Below are 25498 nucleotides of genomic sequence, written 5' to 3'. Positions count from 1 at the left end.
AGAATAAAATTATATATATATATATATATACTCCTAATCAAATTTTACAGAATCAGAATTAGGAAGGTTTTCATTTTCTCCTATGTAAGATGTTCAGATTTTAACATAATTACATCAGAATAGAAATCTGTTTGATTTGGAAGTCAGGTAATTGAATTATAAAAGAATCTTCCAAGAAATCTTTACAAATTATCTTCTTTGATTCTTTGGAACTCGACTCGCACCAATGTCATTTTTTTTTTAATGGGAAGGACAATCAAGTCAAGCATTGGAACTTGGTGGCATCGTCTGCTTGGTGAAATATTTTTTGGAAAGTTCTTCAAATGCCTGAAAATAAATAAATAGGCATTTAAATTGCATTAATTAATGAATTAGTATCCAAAGATTGTGATACAACTTATATTCCATCAGAAAAAATAATATTCATTTGAAGTCTAACTGCAGTTAGCTTAAGACTCAGGAGGACCCAAACAGATATTATTTTCTGGAATGTGATGTAAAAGCATACCCTAAACACCCTGGATACAGTTATGTAGTAGTAGTAGTAGTAGAAGAACTGATAATAATAATAATACTGACAATAATAGCAGTGTCTGATGGATCCCATGCCAACACTTAAACATGAAACGTTTGCCAAACAGGGTATACAACAATGATCTAGCTATGATAGTTTTGAACAAACTGACTGAGAAATAAATTAAATACTCTAGATCAGGTATATCAAACATGTGACTTGCACGCTGCATGCAGCTTTTTCAAACACAAATGTGACCCGCATGTAGCATAGCTAAATGTCTAAGCCATTAGCATTTAAATAGATTAGATACAGTTTGTCATTCCTACTCTACAATGTTATTCTAAAAATACACAATTACATCATCAAAATCTCAAAGCTGTAAGATAATGCATGATTAATTCAAGACTGTGCAAATAAATAAGCATTAAATTTGACAGCAATTGGATTGCTTAAAGTTTAAAAATGGGGAGCCAAAAAAAAATTTTAATCATAAAAATAATAATTTAATTAACAAAAATAGTATTACTAATGAGCAAATAAAAGGTTTTAAAAAATCTTTACTTAATAATAAAGAATTGATATGACTGAAATATTTGTTGTAAATGTGTGTTTAAAAATATGTGGACCTTGTGGCAACAAGTATGTGAGCAATGCAGCCCATAAATACTCTGTAGTTTGACATTCCTGCTTTAGATATCAAAGACAGGAATAAATACCTCTATACTGATAGGTATCTTGATCCCTTCCAACTAAATGATAATGAAGAAATTATCAAAACAGAAATTAACAGGATGGCAGTAAAAAGCATATCATTAAGAATTGGACCACAAAATATGATAAAGAAGAATACAAACAAAAGTGTAACTCCAGAGCCTGCAAATTTATATTCTGATTCGCTTTGCTAAATGGTTGGTGTTAGGAAGAGCATCCAGCTGTAAGAATCCTACCAAAACAGTCACAGAAGTCTGGTGCAGGCTTCTGCCTAGCCAGCTCTTGTGAAACCATCCCACCCATGCTAGCATGGAAAGCAGATGTTAAACAATGATTATGATGATTCACCAGGCCAACTTCACAACTCATTTTTTGCATAGACATCACCCAATAATTTTATATAATAGACATTATAGCACTTTTTACATATGACTAACACTTCACACAGACTATACCCAACAGTTAACAGCCAATTATATAATGGCAAGTCATGGATAATGTACTCAACATACACCATACCAACTAAAGCACACATACACACAGGTATAACACAAACCACATTGTAAATATCAAACACAAAGACTATCCAACAAAATAACAGCACTACCCACTTTGAACCTATTCTACACATCAATCAGATGGGATACTAAGGTAACACCAGAAACAACAAAATGAATGCCACAACAAAATAAAACCATTGTAGCATACAAGCAGAATGTAAAAAGTGCTGCAGACATCTTAGAAAGACAAAGCTGGAACTGGTGGTGTTAAAATAATAAGCTGTTAAAATAAGTCAATCAAATTTTAGCACAACGCCTGTAATTTTATGGGTGGGTGTTAGTTGATTTTATCAACACCAGGGCTCAATTGGTACATATTTTATCAACTTCAGAAGGATGAAAAGTAAAGTTGACCTTGGCAGGATTTGAACTCAATGTAAGGAGCCATAAGAAATGCTGCCAAACAAACATTTTGTCCACTGCTCTGTAATGAACTTTAATAATGAAAACTTGGCCACACATGTTGGGAAAAGGATGAAAACTATTAAATCAACCTCAGTATTTCTCTGATCCATATTTGATCCCGCAAAAATAAAATATCCAACATCCACAGGATTTATACTAGAAGAATAAAGGGTTGTAATGAAACACTATGATATAGTTAATCTAGTGCTTTCCTAGTTTTCTCACCACCCACCAGTCTGTCCGCCGCAACACCACTAACTAAAATATCTCTGATCTATCAAGAAAGTGAAAGACAGTTATTCAATAAAATTAAATCAGCTACATAAATACTAAACTGAAAAATAGGTACTGGGTTGATATGACTAAAGAAAAACAAACTTTGAAGCAGTGCACTAACAAAGTCACAGTCCAGCAAAAGAATAAAATAAAGACAGACATTTAAAAAAAATAGGACACCAGCTCAAGGTTATATTTTGAAATGTAAAATTGCGTATTTTCAATTTAGCCCGACTTAATTTTTATCTGAATACAATAATGTGTGACGGAGATATAAATTCCAACCATACCCCACCTCCAAGAAGCGGATATGCGTATTTCATTTCAACATATTTAGATACTATGTTACACCTCTTATTGTACTTTTTTTATTAATCCTATATAGAATACTTCAAAATGCAGAGAAATAAAACTTCTGAAATATAAACCCCACAAAAAAATTTACAAGGAAAGAAGAAAAGAAAGAATATATAAATTACCTCAATTTCTGACAATGCATCAGAACTTATCTTTAAATTGGACTTCTTATGAGAAGAATTTGTTTTTAGGTTATTTAAATGTTCCATTTGGTCTGTTGTATATGAGTGATGGCTGTTTCGTTTAGGGTCAGATTGACTACAATGTGACAATGTTTTTGTAGCATTATCTGCCAAGTCTAAAGATTTCAGAAACATGTTCTCTGAGGAATTAGGCGAAGTCTGATTTAAATTTGAATTAACATTAGGTGATTCTGTACCCCAAGAATTTAATAAGACTGGTGGTGTGCTGAAGCGATTCTCTTTTGTCAAACGATTGTTCCGCAATTTCACTGGACGCATCAATCCAAGACGAGATTTTGAGCTAATATGGAAAGATTTTGAAATGCTACTGATATGTTTAATACCACTGCTTTGCTTAGTTTGTGAGTCCGGTGAGAGAAGATGAGCATTGGACTGTATAGCCATTTCTGGATGGTCAGTACAGTGCTGGTGAAGAGAGCGATCTATTTGTTCAAGTTCATTATTCAGTTCTTCAACTTGGTTAGCCAAATGATGTTTTTGGTTTACGTTTCCTTTCTTTTTGTTTCCACCTCCAAAACCAAATAGAGATTTCTTGCTGTGACTGTTGATCTGTTTCTGAATTGATTGTAACTGCAAAAATAATTATATAAACAATAAATACTTGAACTATTTCATAACAATTTTATAAACTTTCAAATAAACATGAAGTAATTCGTTTTTTGGAACAGTGGATCTTGAAGCACATAAAGCTATAGATAATAGCTGCTCATAGATATCCTTTAACATTTTGTATCCAAAAGGGCTTTTCAATCAAATATTTACATGCTATTATGTACAGCTTTAGCTACTCCGAGATCCACATACATACACACACACACACACACACACACACACACACACACACACAAATACATACACGCACATACAAATACATACACACAAACACACACACACACACAAACACACACACACACACACATTATCATTATCATTTAATGTACATTTTCCATGCTGGCATGGGTTGGATGGTATGACAGGCTCCATTGTCTGTTCTGGCATGATTTCTATGGCTGGATGCCCTTCCTAATGCCAACCACTACATAGAGTGTACTGGGTGCTTTTTAACATGGCACCAGCACCGATATCAATTCTGCTGTAGTAGACAGGTCTTCTTGCGTACTTCTGCTCTGTGACAGATGGATCTTAATTAAAAACTTCTATACAAATGTCAATACTGGTTGCATTTAAGATGGCAGGGTGGCAAAATCATTAGGGCACTGGGCAAAATGCCTAGCAGCATTTCACTCATTCTAAGTATCAAATTCCACCAAGATCAACTTTGCTTTTCATCCTTTCAGGTTCAATAAAATAAGTAGCAGTTGAACACTGGGATCAATATAATCGACTTACTCCCTCCCGCTAAACTGCTGTCCTTGGGCTAAACTTTGAAACCAATAGAGGTTAAGGTATGTTTGTTGAGACACTATCAGCTGTAGAAATAACTGAGGATAGTGAAAAATCATTAGAGAAAAATAGAATGAAATTTTCAATTTAATTCGAAAATCTTGAATAATTTGAACTATGACTGTCATGGGAATTATATCTTATATAAAATAAATAAAAATAAATGCGCCCTTTTAAAGCCTAGCCAGGCTCATGGGCCCGGTTTCCCGGTTTCAATGGTGTATGTGTTCCCCAGCTGGACGGGATGCCAGTCCATCACAGTGTTACTCATTTTTGCCAGCTGAGTGAACTGGAGCAACGTGAAATGAAGTGTTTTGCTCAAGAACACAACGCGTCGCCCGGTCCAGGAATCGAAACCACAATCTTACGACCATGGTGCTGACACCCTAACCACTAAGCCACGCGCCTCTACTCTTTGTATCTTATATAGTGATTTCAAATTTTGCACAAAACCACAAATTTCGGAGCAGTAGGTAAGTCAATTACATCGACCTTAGTACTCAACTGGTACTTATCTTATCTGCCTTGAAAGGATGACAGGCAAATTTGACCTCAGAGGAATTTTTAACTCAGAAAGTGGAGACGGACGAAATGCCATTAAGCATTTTTGCCTGGCATTTAAGACATGCTTTACCGAAGTTAATCCGTAGTTGGTAGTAAGATACTAGAAATATATGGGAGGTAACTGCAAGTACGCATAATTTGAAATGGTACAGAATATGGCGAGGAGTCGTTTGAAAGTCTGGTGAATAAGCGGTACATATTTCATAGGCTTTATTGAAACAAAAATATCATTAAGTAAAAACTCTAACTATGAATTAAAAGTCAAGGTTCTAATGTAGATGGCATTGGACATTAAAAGCACATGTATATCTTGGTCATCCGTTGTCTCCGGCATTTGTTGAAACAAACGAATTTTTTTTTTTTTTTTTCTCTACGCATATAATTATTTCTGATCGGCTTTTTAATATTCGCTGCATTAAATCTAAAATAATTACTCACTCGTGAAGTATATTTGCCACCTAAATGTGGCTAATCCTTAAGGGTTGATGCTACTGTAGCTTGTAACCCCTTGAAGACATCTCCTCTAGCTGGCTATTGACACACCTTCTGTGCTCTATCGGTATTTGCAAAGGGAAGTCATCTTACCATTTCCAGCCTGATGTGATACACACGGACCTGAGTTTCTGGATATTGACTCGTCATCAGCGTGTGACAACCACCGGTTGGCGATGGGAAGTGGTTCTCAATGCAAATATATATATATATATATATACTTTTCGTCACTGGTCTCGAAAAAGTGGAAACAAGCAATAATAAATCTCTGAGCGAGGTATAAACAGTAGCAGCACGACATCCAAAAATTGTATTTAATGCAAGGGAGGTAACTCTTGAATATAGAAAGGTTGTGTGTGGTGCAAGGGAGATAACTTTTTAATGTAGGCAATTAAGCTTTCTTTGAATAGACGTTCAAAATTGTCTTGCTCATTCATATCACAACAAAATTATTTGAAGATTGAATTATTCTGCGGAGCTTATTCGTCCGCAACCACACACACAAGCACGCACTTCCAACCAATAGGACCAGTGTTGATAAGGGGGCACGACTGATATTGCCACACTATAATCGCATATGTTTTTTTCGCACGCACACGCAACAGAATTCCTGTCTCGATGTAAAATCAGTGCTATCCAAGCGTCACAGACTATTATGATCATGTTGCTCGGATGCAAAACAGTCACTTTCTTAATGCAGTCTTTTACCATTAAAGTGATATAAAGGCTCTTTGAATCGAAATGTAAAGCTGTGTCATACGAACAAAGATACGATGTTTTTCCCTAGATTAAGCAGCTGATTTAGTAATTTAAAATTTTTTTTCTTTTACACAGGGAGCGGAAGGTTGGACACAAAATGTCATACACTGTACCTATTTGTTTATAAGTAACGAATTCATTACCACAGTGTATTATTTCCTTAATTGCCTACATTTAAAAGTTATCTCCCTTGCACCAGACACAACTTTTCTATATTCAAGAGTTACATCCCTTGCATTAACAATAATACACTTTCCTGCCTTTTCGTACAAAACCTTTTGTAACCTTCGTCCTGTCTTTGTCCTTACATGTTTTTAATTGATATTAGCCCTTGTGGCCAATAAAACGAATTAATTATTATCATCATCATTATTATTATTATTATTATTATTATTATTATTATACTCTCTTTTACTCGTTTCAGTCATTTGTCTACGGCCATACTGGGGCACCGCCTTTAGTCGAGAAAATCGAGGAAGCCTAGTACTTATTCTATCGGTCTCTTTTTGCCGAACCGCTAAATTACGGGGACGTAAACACACCAGCATCGGTTGTCAAGCGATAGTGGGGGGACAAACACAGACACACAAACACACACACATACATATATATATATATATATATATATATACACACGACGGGCTCCTTTCAGTTTCCGTCTACCAAATCCACTCACAAGGCTTTGGTCGACCAGAGGCTACAGTAGAAGACACTTGCCCAAGGTGCCACGCAGTGGGACTGAACCCGGAACCATGTGGTTGGTAAGCAAGCTACTTACCACTGTTGTTGTTGTAAGCTAGAATCAGTATTAATTACCCAACTTTGGAAAGATAGCAACTATATTGACATGTAAATACTTGTGAAATTGTAACCTTTATTGTGACAACAACCAAACAAGAGTTACGTACCGTAAGTTGAGCTGACATTCTTCTCTGTACTAAACGTGTCATACACATGCTCTGTTTATCACATTCGTTTTCTGATTCTGCACCCTGTAGTATAAAAATTGAATATATTTTAAAGCACTCTTTCCACAAAATTCGTAATAAGCCTTCCAATAAATAACTTGAATTTGAAAAGGATTTTTTTTTTTTTTCGACAAGTAGTGAGAAACAATAAGAGTAATTATTTCAAAATCTAGGAGAAATTAAAATTGAGGTTCAAAAAAATCAAAATAAGTGCAGGTATAAAATTAGATACCCATTCCCCACCCTGGGTCAAAAAAAAGGTGAGGTTAAAGTTATCATCTGTTAGAAGTATTGTGATAGCATCTGCTAAAATTGATGAAGATAGAAATGGGAGAATTGCAGTAAAAAATACAGATCACAATACAGGAAGACACTGTTTTCCTTTTCAATGTATCATCAACATCATCGTTTAACGTCCGCTTTCCATGCTAGCATGGGTTGGAAAATTTGACTGGTGAACCAGGTGAGGCTCCAATCTGATTTGGCAGAGTTTCTACAGCTGGATGCCCTTCCTAACACCAACCACTCCGAGAGTGTAGTGGGTGCTTTTATGTACCACCGATCAATAGTAATGAAAATGATAGCCCCTAAAATTGATGTAACTTCTACATGTAATGAAAAATTATCAAATCAATCCTATAATAACAAACTTTGACAAAAATATTAAAACTTTGACTAATTCTGGTTAAGATAAAAATGATATGCCTGCAATATCTTGTACACCCAAGCACTAGTCTTCAAGCATACTTAGACAAAATTTTTGTCTAATGTGTTTTTCTTTTATTATCATCACATATTTTTAAATAGCATATATGAACTGATGTTAACTTGCATAATTTACCTTATAAAGGTAAGCATTAATGGAAAACGTTCATATTTCATCTACCATAACAAACATCAAATTTTCAAAGAATCTCAAGAAATCTGCTACTGAGATTTTTGAAATGTTTCACCAGATTTTTGTCAAGTGTTATTCTTAAGGTCAAACATTCTTTAGCTTTTCATGTTCTGCACATTTTAAGGCTGATTGAGTGTCATTTAATTATGGTGAGTGTTCAATGAGACTAATTTCTAGTAAAAATATCAGAAAATTTGGAAGAATTTTGAAAACTCAACCACCAAGGGCACCAATGCCAAACAATCCATTAACACTTTTGTATGACTATTCAGACAACTCTTAAGTATCTCGCCATTTATTCAATATCTTCTAAGATCTTCTTCTTGTCCTAAAGGACCTATTTTTCATCACAAATGATTATTCTTTTCAAAAACACATGCCTTTCATTTCACTATTTCACTCAAGAAGAAAAGAGCAGACTGTCAAATAATACATCATGTTTGGAGTGGAACAAATTTGTCCATCTTTTCCAATTTACCGATATCATTACAAGATAGTACCCAATTACAAAGTGTAATTTCAAAAGATTTAGATTATACTGTGTAATACAGTTTTTGTCCTTGGGTAGCAACTGTTATTTGGTCAGCCCAAGGCTACATATAGTATAAGACACTTGTCCAAGGTCTCATGCAGTGGAACTGAACCCAGACCCACATAGTTAGGAAGCAAGCTTCTTATCACACAGCCATGCTTGCACCTGTGTGCACATATATTATTAACATGCATTTGTGCTTGTGTATTAGCTTCTATCTACCAAATTCCACTCACAAGGTATTGATCTACAAGAAACTATAGTAAGAGACACTTGCTCAAGTTGCTGTGCAGTGTGATGGAACCCAGAATTATATGGTCCAAAAGCAAACTTCTTTATCACACAGCCTTACTATATAACTAGTACTTTATTGTAACAGAAATGAGATAGTCAAACATTACAGTAGTCTAAACCAAGAACCAGGAAATTCAGAAAGAGGCACTAGTTCTCAAGTTATGAACCCATACATTACTGCTGACATAACTTATCAGGCAAGACATTTCACTCCAGTTTCCAAGAGGCTGCATAACTCAAAAAGATTAATATCAGTCATAAAAGAGAAGGAAGGGGATTTTGGAGAAGAATGGATTATCTCATGCTAACATGTCTAGATAAAGGTATAAAAAGGTGAAATCTTGTCTTTTTGTGATGCATTTGCAAACTTAATTGCAAAAATTCAGAATGGAAGAAACATTATATAGTGCCATATTTACTTGTCTTAATTCTTGTCTGTGTTTGATGTCATTTATTTGTTGAACCATATTGGAAAGAAGTTGTTGCTTCAAAAATTTTGTTTTGTCTTTGAATTCTTCACATGTCTGAGCTGGATCTAAAATATAACAAAACAACAAACTGAACATAATATCTTTTTGAAATTTGCATGAAATGACAAATTTGAAGAAGAGATGTGTAGTCAGTTACATACTTTATCAATCCCTAGAAGAAAGAAAGATCATAAAAGAATGTAACTAAATACCAAAAGATACTTTTATATAGGTGCTCTACTATTTTAGTGATGAATTTAATACATAAGCTGGTTGGTGTTAGAAAGGAGGTGGAGCCCGGTTAGGACTTTCTTCGGGTTGAGTAGCCCATCTCACTCAAAAGAACCCTGAATAAGGATTAATGATGTTGAACAAAACAACCACGTTTTCCAGAGTTGAATCATTCAGACCCCAAAGAACTCCTCTCAACACATGGCTATGGTGCTCACCCACTACTTCTGCTTGTGATCAGAGATGCACATATCGTCAGCCACCAAGGGACATTCTCAACTGGTTAAGGTCAAACAACTGACAAGCAAATTTGTGGTATTGAGCAGAATATTTGTTGTTGGCCATCTTTTAAACCAAGACAAAACAATGTACATGATAACACTTCCAATCAGTTAAGATCAGAAGCCACGAGAGCCACTGCCTAGTATTGCATCAGGGCATTATTATTATTATTATTATTATTATTATTATTATTAAGAAGGCAGTAGCAGGCTAACAGAATCATTAACATATTGGATGAAATGTTTAACAGCATTTCTTTTGCTTATTCATTCTGAGGTTAACTATGTCTTTCATCTTTGTTGACTTGATGGAATAAGTACCAGTTGAACACTGAGGTAGATGTAATCAATTAAGCACCTTCCCACCAAATTTTAAACCATTATTATTATTATTATTATTATTATTATTATTTATTAAGACAGCAAGGTGGCAGAATCAACAGAATGCCATATAAAATGCTTATCAGCATTTCATTCATTATGTTCTGAGTTCAAATTCCCCTAAGATCGACTTTGCCTTTCATCCTTTCAGAGTTGATGAAATAATTACCAGTTGAACACTGGAGTCAATGAAATTGACTAACCCCATCCCTACAAAATTTCAGGCCTTGTGCCAACAGTAGAAAGAATTATTATTATGTCTATATTGGTTAAAAGGGTGGCTCTGTACCTATGGCCTTCACAGTTCCTACAAGAGCAGAGAGATTGATGCAGTTAATGTTCCTTTCAAACAGTTGCAAGTCAACGAGTGCATGAAAATATTCTAAGGAAGATAGATTCAGCATGATAGTCAGAGTGAGGCCTGGGGTGTATGGACACAATATGAATGAAGAGATGAAGAACTCCCCTGCACAAATATGCAACACATTTCAAAGAAAAGTTATATATTTCTTTCTCAAAAACATTGGGGGGGGGGGTTAGTAATGAATCTAGCTTGGGCAGAGTAACTCTGTAATTCAGATCATTTAGATAAGTACACATGTGTGCTCTTCCAAATGAGCAGACAGCTACAAAATAAGAATGGTATTGATTCATAACTAAGATAGCTGAGGTGCAAAAAGAGATATGTGCCTTGTTCAGAAAAAGCTTAGGTCAAAAATTAATGTAGGTGGTGATCAAAAATGAAAGTAAGTGTAAAAGTTTCAAAATAAACTTACCATAGGCAGTTAAGTCTTCCCTAGAACTGAAGAAACCCTCTGAACCTATAGAAGGACTAGAAGTGCTGCAACTCTCTGTTGCAGTGAGTAAATGGTTCATCCAATTGGTTAGAGAACCTTCAGTACTGGCACAATATTCTGAACAGCTACCATTCTGTGAAAATAAAGAATATTTACAGATTTCTTAAACAACACAAGTTTATCATGGCCATCAGTTCAACCACAAATGCAAAACTCAAGAATTAGTAATTAGCCTAATGTACTTTGAACATTCTAACCCTTTCAATACCAACCTACTCGAGTGTTCACTTTTAAATTGATTTACATTAAAACTTATGATCAAAATTCCATTTTATGTGCCCCAAACCAGATAATGACAAAATTATTTTACTAAGTTCATCATTTTTTAAATTAAGCGAATCAAAGGCTGTGTATTTTAAGGGAAATATGATAAATGGTTTAAATGTCAATCAAGTTACTTAGAAAGTGTAAATTGATAATTTTTTTTTACAGTTATATATAGATGTGTAAGTACAAGCGAGTATTTATGAATATCACAGTTGTTGCTGCTGCCATGAGTTGTTTTTATTCCAAGCATAATTCAAACACAGCTTTCTATTATTTATATCATTGCCTTTATTCCACCTTCTAAGTCGGTGGTTTTCAACTGGGGTCAATATAAGATTTTTGAGGATCCACACAAGCAAAATAGTAAATTAAGAATCCACAATAGTATTTTAAGAGTCCATGAAAACATCTTTTATTTGGATGTATTTAATGCAAGAAACAGCTAGGTTCCTTTCTCTAATGATTTACATAGTTTAATATGTTTCCAGCTGCTGTAACAAATTCTATCATTGAGTGTTATCATAAACCTACACAAATGAACATGTGACAAACAAAATAAGAATTTTGAAAGAAATATCTATAAGACTAGTTTTTAAACACCGAATGGCTATGGGAATTCACCATAGCAGTCGAAGGGGCTCATAGATAAAAAAATAATTGAGAACCCCTGTTTTAAGTCATAGTATTGGGTAAAAACCCCCTTTGGTCATGAATGACCATGGGATTGTACCTAGAAAGTTCCACTCCGAGGCACAAGTCTGGGTAAGGTTGTTTAAGGAAGACTGTCAGTTGTCCATGCATATCAGCCTTCCCTCTCTATGCCAACAATGTTATCCAAGAGAAAGGCAAAGGCTGATACAGCTTGGCACCAGTGACGTCGCAACCCATTTCTACAGCTGAGTGAACTGGAGCAATGTGAAATAAAGTGTCTTACTCAAGAACACAACACAGTCTGGTCTGGGAATTGAACTCCCTACCTCATGATTGTGAACCCAACAATCTAACCACTGAGCCATGTGCTTATTAACATAAACCCTATTAAGAAACCATTATTCTCTTCACCTATACATATGTAAAATTGCATAGTAGCCAATGCACTCAGCTTTCCATTTCTTTTCTCCCCCTCTTCCTATAACCCTTCTCACTGTATTTCAACTTGATACCCTCTCTGCTATGTCATTTTGCTTTGTAATTGCTTCTTTCTGCTCATATTTTCCCCAGTCACTAACCTAATCATTAACAACAATAACTTTGTTTAGTTATCAACCTCTAACTCTCAGAGGATCTAAAAAAACATGTGCACTATCCACAGTTTTCTCTTATCCTTCATATTAACTAAAATCAGAAAGTCCTCTAAGCATATGTTTCTGCAAACTTTTCCTCAAGTAATCCATTCTGTATTGAGAAAGAAGGTGGGGAGATATATTTAATTAATCAAGGATACATCTAGAATTTATTCAAACAATTTTTTGCAGTACATAGAACCCACTTAGAGCTAAGTAGACTTAACCATTGACAATTAAGTAGCTTGGTAATGGACAAAATGCAGCAAGATACAGACCATCAAGCCTCCCTCCCACTCTCTCTCAGCTGGTTTTCAAGTAATCTTATAGTACTAGTTTTTCATAGATCAGCAGTTTTGAAGATAGGTAATATATTGAGTATCACATGCTTCAGATGATTTAAAAAGCTATTTAGTTTTTAAGTGAAATATATAATTTAGAAAAAATAAAAATTATAAAGTGGAGTTTAATGTTTTAGAAGTGTGGGAGAGTTACAGATTAAAGGTGAGAAATAGCATGGTTTAATAGTATACATATGCAGTGGAGTATAGTACAGTTTAATAATATATGTGAGTACTATATAAGAAAAAGGTAAAAATTCCCTTCGGTCATGAATAACCATGGGATAGCACTTAGAAAGCTCCCTTCTGAGGCAGAAGTACTAGCAAGATTGTTTGTGGAAGACCTGCAGTCACCCAAGCATACCAGTCTCCCCTTTCCATACCACCAATGTTGTTCAAGGGAAAGGCAAAGACCGATACAGCATGGCACCAGTAACATTTTTGAAGCTGAGAAAACCAGAGCAACACGAAAATAAAGTGTCTTGCTCAAGAACACAACATACAACCCAGTCCAGGAATAAAATTCACAACCGCACGATTGTAAATCCAATACCCAAACCACGGAGCCATGTGCCTATATAATAGTATAGTTTAATTGTATAGAAATATAGTACTGTATAACATAGTTTAATAGAATATAAGTGTATTATATTATAGTAATTTAATAGAATAAAATCAGGAGTGGTACTGTACATCATGTAGACTAGGCTATCACCTAAGGCACTAACATCTGAGAATACCATAAAAATATTCAAAACAACTTGGATATTTTTTTTTTTTAATCTAACAATTATAAACATGAAAACTTAATAATAAAGAGATTAGGTGCGGGATCACTCCCAGAACAGAGAAAGATGGAGAAGAGGAGTTGGAGGCAATGGAGATAAGAGAGCCATGTAGTGTTATAACAAACCATTTGATATAAAGCATTTCAAATTTTGCTTGATAACAAATTTAGTTAAAGATTCACATGATCATAAAACTATAGATTTGTTATTATTCAACACATATGGAAACTTAGCTTCTTTAATTGCTCTCTAAGTAGACAGACAGACAGTCAGATAGTCAGATAGACAGGCAGGTAGATAAAATGTCTGTATTGTACTACACCTGTACATTATGAAACTAAGCTTGGTTTCATAATGTACAAGTTTTCTTCCCTTTCATATGAGGTATCACCCATAATGTCAGATTCTCCTGTTACTTGCTTTAGCTTATTAAGCTTTGTTCACATTTTTGTCTGTCATATTTTCATGTCTCACCACACACACACACATACTTTACAATTCAGGCACATGCTTTCACTTGTGTAATTCTGCATAGCATTTTTTTGTTGTTTTTATTTGTGATTTTTTTATGTGTGTTTCCTCTTTGCCTCATAAACCTTCTCGTATTATTTGCGTGATTTTTACCTACTCACACGTAAATACTTTTGGTTTAGCCATTAGAAAGATATACTTGTCATTCAACTATTTGAAATATAATTTCATTTTTCAAAGGAACTAAATGTATATTTTTTAATTGTGTGACTAACTCCATGAAAAGTACAAATTAAGTTTTGTATCATATATTTCTATACATATAATTGTCGATTGTATACTTATCTGTTTGTTTACCTCAGTGAAAAATTTGTGTGAGGGGTTCTCAGTTTTCATTTTATGCATATCAGTATCAATTACTTTTGAATTTGAAATTTTGTCAGTTAACTAAGTCATCTCCATGCTTCAGTGCATTTGATCAGGTTGTTTACCATGGCCAGCCAGGTTTTATTTTCAGCAAAGGATACTTTCTGAGTATTAACATGCATGTATTTAATGTAACAAAGACAAAAAGAACTTTTAACCATTTTGATACCAAACCACCCATGACTGCCCATGGATTTATGTTATAGATTTTCTATTTTAACCCTTTATTCTACCAGTTTTATGATCAAACCAGACAAAGCTGATCTCTCACACCTACCCTACAATGTCATTCTAAAAAATAAACAATCACATCACTGAACTCTTTAAGCTGAACTCTCAAATCAATGTGAATAAATAGGCATTACATTTGACAGAGAAAATGAAAGCTAAAGAGTTAAAGTGAACTAAATTTCATTTTAATTTATATTGCAAACTCCAGTTCAATAATGATAAAGTAAACAGTGTCAATGTTATGATTAGAAAGCTAGGATTCTTTTCTAAAAGAAAAAGGGAAAACTAGGCTTCAGTACTGAGTAGTACATGCAAAATTACAAAGTAAATTCTTTGTTTCATGTATTTACAAATACTGGTTGTTTGCAATCCTGGTTACAAATAAATAGTATTTCCAAAGCTGGAAGCTGTAAGCAGCCTGTCCGTGTGTGTGTGTGTGCATGCACTTGTGTCATGGTATTGTTTGCAAGCTGTGTAAGTGGTGTTACCATATTGATGATGATGTTCATATCTGCCACAAAAACATATTCGACTGTCTGAGCACTGTGTTAGCAATGTCACTATATAAAACAGTCTCTTCATTTACATCGGTTACAAAAAACATGCTTGGTTATTGAATAGTTTGTCATTCAAAAAACTAGATGAAATAAAACCACACTTGGAAACGAGATGGTAACAGGAAGAGCATCCAACCATGGCAAAATTGCTTTAAACCTTTAGCCTTCTGAATACTCAGTCAAATGTAATACTTATTTATTTACAGCACTTTGAATTAATCATAGACTATCTTGTATCTTCAAGATTTCAATGATGTGATTATTTATTTCTCTCACACCTACCCTACAATGTCAATGCAGGGTAGGTCTGAGAGGCCAGGGCAGATACAGCTGGTATGTTGATGGCATGCTTAAGATTTAAGTCTCATATACTCCTGCTAGCATAGAAAAATGTGAATGTTAAAATAAACATTACAATGATGGCTACAGCAATCTGTAAGTGAAAAGAAAATCATTTCATCCAAGGGCATAAAATGAAAACCTCCAAGCATCATTACTGAAGCAGCAAGTATATGAAATATCATCATCATCATCATCATTTAATGTCCATTTTCCAAGCTGGCATGGGTTAGATGGTTTGGCTGGAGACTCGTAAGCCAGAGACCTGCACCAGGCTCCGGTCAGATTTTGGCTTGGTTTCTACAGCTGGATGCCCTTCTTAATGCTAACCACTTCACAGTGTACTAGGTGCCTATAACATGTCCCTGACACAGGTGCCTTTAATGAGTCATTAGCATAGGGAATCAGGGAAAAGACAAAAATTCTAATAAATACATTAATTACAAAATAAAAATTCTTTCAGGAATGGCAAGAATCTAGAGAACCAGAGACTTACTGTTTTAAGTTGTTTTTATTTTTTACCATTTCATCAGAAGTATTAAGGGATTGAGACACAAAGTTACTCTTGAATAAGAGATGATTTCTTTCTCAGAAAGCTTTGATACATAACTCATCCACACCATTAAGTAAACTAAGGTATATCAAATTGAATGTCCTACCGAGAGAAAACAAAATTTTTCTTGTAATAATGAGCTTAAAACAAAAGCTTTGTCATTCAATATCTCATTCATCTACCCATCAATTTCACTTCTCCAATTACAAATAGATAATACTTTAAACAAACAGAAAAGAAAGGCAGTAAAGAAAAGGTACCAAAGTATTGACCAGACAGAAGTTCAAACTTAACAGTGCAATGCTTTTGAGGAATGCAGATAATTTTGCTTACCCCAGTTAGCTATAAAAAAGTTTTAAAAAAAAACAATAAAAAAGGAGAGGTTCCATTTCCACTTCATGGTTGAATGGTAAGCAGAAGAAGGAGCATCCAGCTGTAAAATTAATTATTGCTGAATGGCAAAGACTTATGAGAGCAAACAGCAAAAATCAACCAGTTTCACATCCTTATAGCATATTAGGAGCCAGAGAGGAAAAGAGAGAAAGGTGTAGTAGTAGTGGTAGTTATAAAGGATCAAAGGTCCTTTCTGAGCTCAAAAGTTCAGTTTCCAGATTCTGTAGTATATATATATTTCACCCCTGGATAGGATGCCAGTTGGTTGTGGGACTTTTTTTTATAGCTGAGTGAACTTGAGCAACATGAAATGAAGTGTTTTGTTCAAAAACATGATGTATCACTTGATCCAGGAATCAAAATCAGAATTTTACAACACCCAAACCACTAAGCCAAGCACTTTTACAGTAGTAGTAGTAGTAAAGTGTTACCTTTGTAGTTATTTGGAACATGAACTGTTTGCCAGGCAAAGGTTCACTGGTAGTAACAATATGACTTCCATTCAAATCAATGCAATCCATCGATGTAGATTGATTTTCATGTTTTGGATAGCAATACAAGACATTCCCTTTCAGAACAAACCAGAATCTGGAAATAAAGACAAATAACAATTTATGCAAGGTTAAATATGTGTGTGTGTGTGTGTGTGCGCATTTATTTCCTGTGAGTTACCAAGAAGCAATAAATTACAGTATTCAACACACAAATCTTATATCTCTTAGCTGTTTCCGTCATTGGACTGTGGTCATGCTGGAGTACCACCTTGAAGGGTTTTAATCAAACAGATCGATCCTAGCACTTATTATTTAGTCTAGTACTTATTCCATTGGTCTCTTTTGCTGAACCACTAAGTTACAGACACATAAACGAACCAACACTGGTTGTCAAATTTGGGCATGAGGGGAAAAACACAGGCACAAAGACATACACCACATGACATGCTTCTACATAATTTCCATCAACCAAATTCACTCTCAGTAGTATTTGTTGCCTTGAGGTATATTGAAAACACATGTCCAAGGGTTCACATGACACCAGTCTTTAACCTTTAGCACACTGTAGGTGCATCTTGTCACTGTATAAATTATTTCCCCTGTAGCAGTAACAAGGCAGTGGCATGAGAAACTGTTCTAGAGAAAATGTAGTATGCTAAAGGTTAATATATTTTAACTGAAAATCTCTAAATTTCTTTTCTTATGGTTGGTAATCTGAGACTAATAAATTATCAAATGTTTAAATTTTCTTGATGGGTTTCATATATTTCAAATTATATTAAAATGAGAGGAAAGAGCTTCAAACTAACAGCTACGAAACTGAAACTGAGTACAATCGAATCCTTTCAGCTACACGTGTGTGTGTGCGAACATATATACCATTTTTTTTATCTTCAACTTGTTTCATTCATTTGACTGTGGCCATGCTGGGATGGTCAAACAGATTGACCCAAGGAATTTTTTTTTTAAGCTTAGTAATTATTCCATCAGCTTCTTTTTCTGAATTAATAAGTTATGGGGATGTAAATTCACCAACACCAGTTGTCAAGCAGTTGTGGGGGACAAACACACACACACACACATATATATATATATATATACACAGACGCACATACACACACACATATTTGACAGGCTTCCTTCAGTTTCTGTCAACCAAATCTACTAACAAGGCTCTGATCAGCCCAAGGCTATAGAAGGCATCTGCCCAAGGTACTGCACAGTGGGACTGAACCCAGTACCATGTGGTTGGGAAGCATGCTTCTTTCCACACGGCCAAACCCATATATAATTTGTATGTGCGTATGTATGTATATATACATGTGTGGGTGCACACAAATGTGTGTGTGTGTGTGTGTGTGTGTGTGTGCACGCGTGCATCCTACAGAACATCATTAGCAGTTTTCCCAAAGCCTTGGGTGAAAATCACTTCTGTCACCATAGCCAGGTCCTGAAACCCATAACAAATACTATCTGTAAATGTATTTAACAACGGTAAGCATCTTCACCCATTAAAGCCTATCACTTTCATGTTGAAGAAAGACTGACATCAGCCACCACAATCAAATTCTCAAACCTGTCACCAATGGCACAAAACAGGAAGCTGAAGACCTGGTGAAGAAACAAAAGCTTCTGGAAATCATTGCCTTCACACCATTAAATCAAACTTGATGCTGATCTTAGAAACTTCCAAGCAGGTAATTATACTAGAACTCTCAACTTGCTGAGAAGACCATATTGAGGATGTCAAGTGAAAGAGGAGAAAAAATACTGAGGGATATATATCTGATGGAAGTGTGCCAAAAACATTAGAAAAATGGTGACAGCAAGCCAGGTGTGATCTAACAGAGGTACGATACAGACTAGTCTCTTATCAGAATTAGCAATATTCTGAATATTACAGAGGTTAATAGTCAAAAGTTAGCCTTAAAGGTAGCAAGAGTTGCTTTAACTCTTTTGTTACAAAATTTCCATTGTAATAGACTGCCTTTGGTTCAATTACTTTTGAAAATAATGAAGAATCTAATAAAATAACTTTGTCGCCATTAAACAGGTGTTTGGAACATAAACTAAATTTTGGTGGAAGGTTTTAATCAAACATGAAATTTGTATTATAGAATTAGGAGTCATCTCAGGTGGGTTGGCATTAAAAGAGCTCATGTAGTATGGATCAGAGAAGCTAAGTCATGGAAGAATTAGTGCTGCCTAAGCACAAGTTGAGATTTAAACAACTCCAGTTCTATCACTTGGTGGGAGTGTCCAATTGTTGAAAGAAACACCCAGTGCCTCAGATAGCATCACTGATGTGACCAGACACACCACAAGATGATGTGTGAACAAAACTTTAAAGCTTCTTAATTGTAGGTTTTGCTTGTCAGTCTGAAATTTCATCTGAAAATTTTCAATAGATGAGAGCTAGGTCATCAGTCTACAAGTGTTTCCACAATCAGTCTTAAACTCTTCTGTTATAAGCTGGAGAACTATAATAAACAAAGAGGACTGCAAAACTAGCCTTGATGGACAACTACTAGCATTATAAATTCATAGCTTTATTAATGAGTACATGAGTATAGAGAGTAAAACTATCAAATGCTTTTTCTAGGTTCACAAATGTGAAATAGAGTGGTTTCTTCCAAGCTAACTAATCCACCCATATTTACTACACTAGAAAAGAAGCACTGGTAGTACCATAACCTTGCACACTTTCAGATTGCATCTCACCATAGCTATTTTTTAATCCTTATATACACACACACACACACACACACACAGACAAGCATAGATACATACATGCCTACCCACAGACACACACACAAACAACAGGCTTATGCACTACTTTCATGTACCAAAATCCATTTACAAGTTACTGGTCTACTTGATGTCATGGAAGACAGCAAAGCTAATTATTCCATCATACTGCCACACTGGTCCTTATACTTACTATATATACTTATTTTTAACTGACTTGCTTTTTCATTTTGTGCATGAGAGTGAAATATGAACAACTGATGAAGACTAAGTATCTTACACTGAGCAGAGAAGATGGAGGGGAAGCAGGTGAACATATGGTTTGCTAAATGTGCCAGTGGGATATGAGAATTACTGAGCACAAATGGATTGAAGGAATATTTGGATACCAAAAGCACTGAGTGGAATATATACATATATAGGGGCAGGAATGGCTGTGTGATAAAAAGCATGCTTCCCAACCACATGGTTTCAGGTTCAGTCCCACTGCACAGCACCTTGGGCAAGTGACTTCTACTATAGACTCTAGCTAACCAGAGTGTGAGTGGATTTGGTAGACAAAAACTGAAAGAAGCCTGTCATGTGTGTGGGTATGTGTGTGTATCTGTTTGTCTCCTGCCACTGCTTGACAACCAGTGTTGGCATGTTTACATCCCCATAATTTAATGATTCAACAAAAGAGAATGATAAAATTAGTACTAGGCTTAAAAATAAAAAAAACAATTCATTTAACTAAAAATTCATTCAAGGCAGTACCCCAGCATGGCCACACTCTAATCACTGAAACAAAAATAAGTGTGCACGTATGTGTGTGTGTGTGTGTAAAGGAGAGAGAAAGTTGAGTGCTCTTGTATGAACATTCAATGCACATTGCATAACAATACCTGCTTGGTAAAAATAAATGTGTGTAGCGTAAGATGAACAGAAAGAAGAGAAATCTTAAAGGGGCAGGTGTGGTGGAAAGCAGAGAGATTGGAATTTGAGAATGTCAGCTGTGATTGACAGTTTAGACAAAACAGATTAGGGTTAGCAAGCAGAAATACATACGCAGTCACAGCAATGTCACAAACACATGATAATGCCATAGAAAAAAGTGGACCTCAATAAGTGTTTGTAATGATGGTGATGACGGCAATGATAGTGATGGTGCAGACAGCATTGATGACACTTTTTGTTCGTTTTACTGGGTTCAGCCATTTCACTGAGGCCATACTAGAACACTGTCACCAAGAGTTTTAGATTGATCATATCAACGTCAACCACTCCAGTATTGTTTCAATCTGTACTTACTTCACCAATGGCTGAGTTTTTACTTTTGGAGGAGTGAAGAAACAAAACTCAACACACATATCTACATCAGTAAGCAAACATCCACACAATTTATACACCTACATACAAACACACAAACATACAAGGGGGGGGTCATAAAGCTCCTGGTTTTAAGTGTGTTACAAAAGGCCTGATTGGAGGCCCAGCCTTCCAAGTTCTTTTACAGGGTTTAGAAAAACTGATGGACCACTGTAATAAGTGTGACTGAGATGAATATGTTAAATAGAATCATAATTAACTGATTCTCCTGTATTTTCTTTTATCCAAAGCCAGGAACTTTTCAGCACCCACTTAGGTGTATGTATATATATATATTTATATATAAATCATAGCCATCACACACAAGCAAGTATGACTAGATAACATGTGCTATGCCTTAGCAAATTGTTTAATATACATAGGTACATTTGAGCACATATAGACAGCCCTTTGATCTCCTTTAGTACAGTCAAACCCCCAATCTTATGATCATGACCCAAACACGATAAACACTATGGTTCATACCTATTTATATATCATTTAACATCCACTTTTCCTTGCTTGTTTAGCTCAGGCCAGAAGCAGATTTTTTTATGGTTGGATTCCTTTCCTGTCATCAACACTCATTTGTTTCTAACCAAGGTAAAATTCTCCCATAGCTAGACGTTTTTCATGAAAGACTAGATAAAAAAAAAACAACCTCGACTGTGTGACAATGATGTTCATTTACAACCATCATGTACTGTCTAGATAAGGACACACAAACATATACACAAACATACATCCACCTGTCTCTCTATTATACACTAACCTCTCACCTAGCACAAAGCCATTTCCTGCAATTCCACTTCCTCTCCCAGGTGAAGGGTCTTCCAATGGGATCAGTTCACTCTGTAAAAATGTTGGTGTTAGGAAAGGCATCCAGCCACAGAAACCATGCCAAAACAGACAATGGAGCCTGGTGCAGCTCTCCAACTTGCCAGCTCCTGTCAAACCATCTAACCCATGCCAGCGTGAACGACAGACATTAAATGACGATGATGATGATAGTACATATACATATAACAGCTTCTTTCAGGTTCTGTCAACCAAATCCACTCACAAGGGCTTTGGTCAGCCCATGACTATAGTAGAAGACACTTGCAAAAGATATCATGCAGTAGGGCTGAACCCAAGACTATACTGTTGGGAAGAAAGCTTCTTAACCATACAACCACACCTGTGTCTATATGAGAGATTTCTATGCAATTTCCATCAACCACATTCATTCAAGGGTTTGGTTACCCGGAGGGCATAGAAGACACTTGCCCAAATTACTACACAATGGGACTGAACCCAAAGCAACACTTTTGCAAAACAAACTTCTCAACTATGCAGTCATGCATGCACCTACTTTTTTTCTTTCTTGTTTCATTCATTAGCCTGAGGACATGCTAGGGCACCACCTTGAAGAATTTTAGTCGAACTAATCAGCCCCAGTACTTATTTTCTTTTAAGTCTGGTACTTATTCTCTTTTACTCTTTTACTTGTTTCAGTCATTTGACTGTGGCCATGCTGGAGCACCACCTTTAGTCGAGCAAATCGACACCAGGACTTATTCTTTGGAAGCCTCGTACTTATTCTATCGGTCTCTTTTGCCGAACTGCTAAGTTATGGGGATGTAAACACACCAGCATCGGTTGTCAAGCGATGTTGGGGGGGACAAACACAGACACGCAAACATATACACACACATACAAACATATATACATATATATGATGGGCTTCTTTCAGTTTCCGTCTATCAAATCCACTCACAAGGCTTTGGTCGGCCCAAGGCTATAGTAGAAGACACTTGCCCAAGGTGCCACACAGTGGGACTGAACCTGGAATCATGTTGTTGGTAAGCAAGCTACTTACCACACAGCCACTCCTACATTAGTTTCTTTAGCCAAACTGCTAAGTGATGGAGATGTAAACACACCAACACCAGTTGTCAAGCAATGGTTCGAGACATGGGTTTCTTTCAGTTTCCAACTACCAAATCCACTTACAAGGCTTTGGTCAGCCCAAAGCTATAGCAGGTTCTGTTCCATTGCATGGCCCAAGGTTCCATGCAATGGAACAGAACCTGGAATCATGTGGCTGGGAAGCAAACTTCTTACCACAACAGCCACACCAGCACCTTTCTGTTAAATGATCTATAATTTTTTCAAAATCATAATTTTTCCAAAATCATAATTTTTCTAAACCATAAAAACAATTTCAATAAATTTATCGTTTTCACCTAATTGCAAATACTTGCTTATTTAACATTTGTCAAATATCAAAATATTTGACACAATCTTTTCAACAAGTGGAATTTATCAAGCAAAGGGTGATAGTGAAATATCAACAGCAAAAACATTTAACTAATTTAAAAAAAAAAAAAGCCATTATAAAACTTGTCTGTTTAATCAAATGACCAGAGAGAGAGAGAGAGAGAGAGAGAGAGAGAGAGAGATACACAAATATACAAAGATTCCAAAAATGGAACTGTTATATTTAGCTCTTTTGCGAAACATTGTCTTTTATGTGTCTCTAATAAAACTTTCTAAATTCCTGTAGAAATGAAACAATGAAACTTGTGTGTGCGTGTGTGTGAGAGAGAGAGAGAGGGAATGAGAGAGTGAGAGAGAAGGGAAGAGGTGGAGAAGGGAAGAGGTGGAGAAGGGAGAGAGTGTGTGTGCTTCACCATTCTATAAATGACAGTGGTATAATTGTTTATATTAACCATTATTATTATTATTATTATTATTATAGCTGCTATTAGTGTCAGCGTTAGTTTTTGCTTTCAATCGTTTTGAAGGGAAAGAGCAAAAAAAAAAAACTGCATTTTCCCTTCATGAAATAAAGGTGGTGAACTGGAAAATGTTTTTGTGTTTTGTTGTTTTATTTACAGTCTCAAGAGAAACTTGGAAAATGAATAAACAAGTGAGACAGAGTGTGAGTGAGTAGAGGGAGAGATAGAGAAGGAGAAAGATAAAGGGAGAGAGAGTGAAGGGAAAAGAGAGAGAGTACATATTGTGAATATGGGATTCAGTTGAATATTTTGTATGCATGTGAGTGTCACTAAGTTGCATATTTTGTGGATATATGTAAATACAGTTGCACACATGCATTTTCATGTGCATAAGTGCATTGATTGTATGAGTGAGAGAAAGAAAGAGGAATGAATTTTAGATTAAGATACAATTGTTTAAAACCTAAGTACATGGTACCATTTTTTGACATGACCCATGATTGTCAAAACAAAAGCAAGAAAAGAAAAAAGAGCAAACAATAAGGCGATACAGTGAGGAATACTATTAGAGCTTTAAAACACTCACAAAACTGGAGATTATCAACAATTTCCAGTAACCCATCAAAAAAAATTTTATACACAACTGTAAAAGTAACACAAACAATGAAGGAAGAAAAAAAAACAAAAAAAAAGCACAAATATGTATAAACCTTTTTTTAAAATATAGATGGGTGTTTATAAAAATAGGTCCCCTTTCTTTATACAATGAAAATAAACAAAACTAATTAAGTTTGTGCACTGTGTGAAGTGATTGGCAAATGTGATTTTTATCAACACAGACCATCAACTGTTCATGAGACTAAGGATTTTTGAGGTTTTTGCTCTCCTCGAAAGGAGGGTAAGTATATTTCATTTGACGATTGAAATATAACTGGAAATTGGGTTATATTAAGTGGGTATATTAAGCATGGTAATGAATTTGATAATTACTCAATCAATAATATCAATAATATCAAGATATTTTTAATCAATTTCCAAGGTGTAGGCATGGTTGTTTGTCTGGTTAAGAAGCTTGCTTGCAAACCACTTGGTTTTTGGTTCAGTCCCACTGTGTGGCACCTTGGGAAAGTGTCTTCTACTATAGCCCCAGACTGACTAATACCTTCTGAGTGAATTAGAAGGAAACTGCATAGAAGCCTGTGGCCTATATGTGTGTGTGTATGCTTTAGAATGTGTAGATCTTTATGTTGGTGTTCTGATCACCAGCACTTGACAACTAATGTTGGTCTGTTCATGTCCATGTTACTTAGTGCTTCAGTAGAATAAGTATTAAACTTAAAGGCCGGTCATAGCTGAAATACCTTTGCTTATATATTT

At 35.4% G+C, this 25498-nt stretch overlaps 1 protein-coding gene across 1 annotated transcript in view; it reads right to left on the bottom strand.

Moving 5' to 3' along the window:
• Positions 1-6: 6 nt before the first annotated feature.
• LOC106871143 (uncharacterized) overlaps positions 7-25498 on the bottom strand; it is a 157201-nt gene continuing 131709 nt past the window's right edge. Inside the window, exons 4-9 of the mRNA XM_014917453.2 lie at positions 17241-17397; positions 11080-11233; positions 9360-9475; positions 7157-7240; positions 2949-3599; positions 7-327 (exon numbers count right to left, since the gene is read on the bottom strand). Coding sequence (XP_014772939.1) covers positions 262-327; positions 2949-3599; positions 7157-7240; positions 9360-9475; positions 11080-11233; positions 17241-17397 — 1228 coding nt within the window. The 3' untranslated portion in view covers positions 7-261. The remainder of the gene's footprint in view (positions 328-2948; positions 3600-7156; positions 7241-9359; positions 9476-11079; positions 11234-17240; positions 17398-25498) is intronic.

The sequence above is a fragment of the Octopus bimaculoides genome, chromosome 6 (genome assembly GCF_001194135.2).
Source record: "Octopus bimaculoides isolate UCB-OBI-ISO-001 chromosome 6, ASM119413v2, whole genome shotgun sequence".
Taxonomy (NCBI): Eukaryota; Metazoa; Mollusca; class Cephalopoda; order Octopoda; family Octopodidae; genus Octopus; species Octopus bimaculoides.
Note: the sequence above shows the minus strand (reverse complement) of the source record. Positions and strands in the feature narration are given on the sequence as shown.